This window comes from Poecilia formosa, unplaced genomic scaffold (assembly GCF_000485575.1).
Source record: "Poecilia formosa unplaced genomic scaffold, Poecilia_formosa-5.1.2 Scaffold183, whole genome shotgun sequence".
Lineage (NCBI taxonomy): Eukaryota > Metazoa > Chordata > Actinopteri > Cyprinodontiformes > Poeciliidae > Poecilia > Poecilia formosa.
The window spans coordinates 179,942-183,319 of NW_006800122.1; the positions used below are offsets into that span (position 1 = coordinate 179,942).

Sequence of the window (3,378 nt, forward strand, 5' to 3'; positions counted from 1 at the left end):
TCCGAGCCCAGCAAGAAAACCGGCAGAATCACCCTTTATTTGATTCTGTCTCTGGCCTCAGTGTCCGTGCTGTCTCTGGTGACTTTTCTCATCCTGGCGGTGAAATGCATCAGGGGCAGCAGAAGCAGCGGGAGCTGCTGCATGAGAAGGAGCGACTGTGATGATTACAAGAACCCCAACAGAAACCTGCAGATTCAGCTCAACACTGATGGACCTATAAAATACGTGGAGGTCCTGGGAGGAGACATGATGTCTCAGAGTCAGTCGTTCAGGTCCTGCATGTCTCCGATGTCAGAGTACAGTGATTTTACATTGATCAAACCCAGCAGCACCACAGACTTTAAAGAAGTCATCAGTGTTCTGGACGCGTCTTTACCCGACAGCACCTGGACCTTTGAGAGCCAGCAGGTGAGCTAAAAATTAGATTTCAATAAACATTTCCACTACATTTATACTATATATTTAACGAGCATAAAAATCAATGGATGGGCGATTCGTCCATTTGTTCCCAGAAAACTAAAGCATTTCAGATGTTGTTTTTTTCTTCTTTTTTTTTTTTTTACTTGAACTTACAAGGCTGAAGATTTCTTCATTTTCTCTAATGGACCATTCGTTTCATACCAGGCATTAAAACATACTATGTTGCAGAAGTACAATAATCACTTATTCATCCATCTTATTCTTACTGTTTCTTGCCATCTGTCGCAGCCAAACGTTAAGTTTTGACTGTGTTTCAGTTTTTCAGCACCGCTGGCCTGGACAGCGACATTATGTCACTGAGACGGCTGGAACACAGGGATTGTTTTTGTTTGGAGGCCTCTACTGTACAAACATTGAATGAATGAATGAATGAATGAATGAATGAATGAATGAATGAATGAATGAATGAATGAATGAATGAATGAATGAATATTGTAAATAACAGTAATTTATTATCCCTTAAGCCAAATCGATTGTTTGTTTCTGTGTGTTTAGGACTTGCAAAGTTTTACACGGCTAAAAGTTACCCTTACCTCAATCAACCCTTCAATTTAAAGCCTAAAACCCACCAACATTAACCAAAATCCATAAAACTAGTTGGATCAAAGGCACACACACACACACACACACACACACACACACACACACACACACACATTTATATTTACAACATATCACTGTCAAACGTTTTGATAATAATCTGTAGATCTTTTTATTTAATTTTTTTAATATCTCTCGTGGGCCTTAACAAGCTATTTTGTTGTTCTTGTGTATTTCTTTGTTGTTGAATTTTTGCAGTACAATATGTATTTGTAAAAAAAATGAAGCGAAAGAAAGAAAAGACAGAAATAGAAAAGAAAAACATTCTATGAATCAAAACTTTTAAAATGAAACTAGCTTTCATTAAGGTGTAGATCCAGTATTCATTTATTTACCACTTTACTTATTTACGTGATGTTGCGCCTGCTGTGATTCCTGCTGTAGCTTCGTAGGGCATGCTCGGCTTCCTGTGATTGGACTGATGGGCTGGAAGATGGAGACCAATAGCTCACAGAACTGTACAAAGAGATCTAGTCCTTCCCCCACTCGCTCTCCTCACAGAAACCCTCACTGTTCTCAGAGCCGGCGAGGAGATGCATTTCGTACATGACGTCTTTATCGTGCGTTCTGTTAGTCATAATTGGTCTAATTGTCAAAGAATTTCCGTATTAATGATGACTTCAAAGTCAGGATTACGTGGATAAATATCTTCATGGGAAATACAACATTGTAGCGGACCGGGCAGCTACCGTGGATGACAAAGAGAATGAGATATCGAGAGTGGAAATGGCTTGGGCTTTGGTGCTATCATTTCGTTCTGTTGAGGATTACAACAGAAGGACAGACTCGCTACAGCATCCCGGAGGAAGTGAAACGGGGTTCTGCGGTTGGAAATCTCGCAAAAGACCTCGGTTTGGGATTATCAGACATTTTGGACCGCAAGCTGCGTGTCGCCTCTGAGGCTGGCGAGCAGTATTTCAGCGTGGATGCGGGGAAGGGCGAACTGGTGGTGAATGACAGAATAGACAGAGAGGCTCTGTGCGGACAAAGCGCCAGCTGTATTCTATCACTGCAAGTTGTGACAGAGAATCCACTACAGCTGTACCGGATAGAAGTGGAAGTAAAAGACATAAATGACAACTCTCCGGTTTTTATTAAAGAAGAGCGGCATCTGAAGATAGCTGAATCCACCGCTGTTGGTATACGCTTTCCTTTGGACACCGCACAGGATCAGGATTTTGGTAGCAATTCAGTTAAGTCGTACACATTAAGTAAGAGCGAATGTTTTAGCTTGAAAATGAAGGAACTGTCTGGTGACCGACATGTTCCCGAGCTCGTGCTGGAGAAACCGCTAGACCGAGAGAAACAGAGCGTGCATCAGTTGTTACTGACAGCGTTAGACGGAGGCAGCCCTGTGAAAACCGGAACCACAAATATCATTGTGACCGTGTTGGACAATAACGACAATGTCCCGGTGTTTAAAAGGACGTTGTATAATATCTCTGTGCCTGAAAATAGCGCCGTTGGTTCTGTGCTTGTTCAAGTTGAAGCCGCAGATGAAGACGAGGGAGTCAACGCAGAGATTGAGTACAGATTTGCTGACAGCACACCCCCGTCGCTGCTGTCCATTTTTAAGATGAATTCAGATACAGGCGAAATTATCTTATTGAACGCGTTAGATTATGAGAGCAGTAGTAAGATCGAAATAAGTGTCACTGCAAAGGACAAAGGAATTCCAGAAATGGAGGGTCACTGTCGCGTACAAATAGTTGTAATAGACGTCAATGATAACGTGCCAGAAATAATGTTAACTTCCAAGCCCAGCCCTGTACGAGAGGACGCACCAAAAGGTACAGTGGTAGCTTTAATAAGTGCACGTGATCTCGATTCAGGCAATAACGGCAATGTAGCATTAAAACTTGCACATGGGTCTCCTTTCAGTTTAAAAGCTTCTTTTTCAAACAATTATGCCCTGATTACTGCTGGTGTTCTAGACCGAGAAAAAAGTGCAGAATATAATGTTGAGATAACAGCGACCGATGCAGGTTCCCCGCCTCTGTCAAGTAAGAAAACAGTTCATGTCAGCATCACTGATGTAAATGACAACCCACCTATTTTTAATCAGCCCTCCTATAATGTATATGTAAGAGAGAATAGATTACCAGGTTCGATACTTTTTTCAGTAACAGCATCAGATCTGGATTCTGGTGAAAACGCAAAGATCTCTTACTCCATACTGGAATCAAAAGTGCAAGACGTCTCTGTCTCGTCTTATGTTTACATTAACTCAGATAACGGGAGCATCTACAGCATGCACTCGTTTGACTACGAGAAGCTGAAAGTGTTTCAGATTCAGGT

The 3,378-nt window shown here is 41.8% G+C and overlaps 3 protein-coding genes across 4 annotated transcripts in view; all 3 read left to right on the top strand.

Annotated features, from left to right (window-relative positions):
- The window catches only part of pcdh1g22 (protocadherin 1 gamma 22), a 22,411-nt gene extending 21,332 nt beyond the window's left edge, over positions 1-1,079 (top strand). Inside the window, exon 3 of the mRNA XM_007565786.2 lies at positions 1-1,079. Within this exon, the coding sequence (XP_007565848.1) occupies positions 1-417 (417 nt within the window). The 3' untranslated portion in view covers positions 418-1,079.
- Positions 1-3,378, top strand: part of LOC103147442 (protocadherin gamma-A2-like) — a 101,359-nt gene that overhangs the window by 77,067 nt on the left and 20,914 nt on the right. The gene's annotated exons all lie outside the window — the stretch shown is intronic.
- The window catches only part of LOC103147515 (protocadherin gamma-C5-like), a 2,469-nt gene continuing 865 nt past the window's right edge, over positions 1,775-3,378 (top strand). Inside the window, exon 1 of the mRNA XM_007565897.2 lies at positions 1,775-3,376. Within this exon, the coding sequence (XP_007565959.1) occupies positions 1,775-3,376 (1,602 nt within the window). The remainder of the gene's footprint in view (positions 3,377-3,378) is intronic.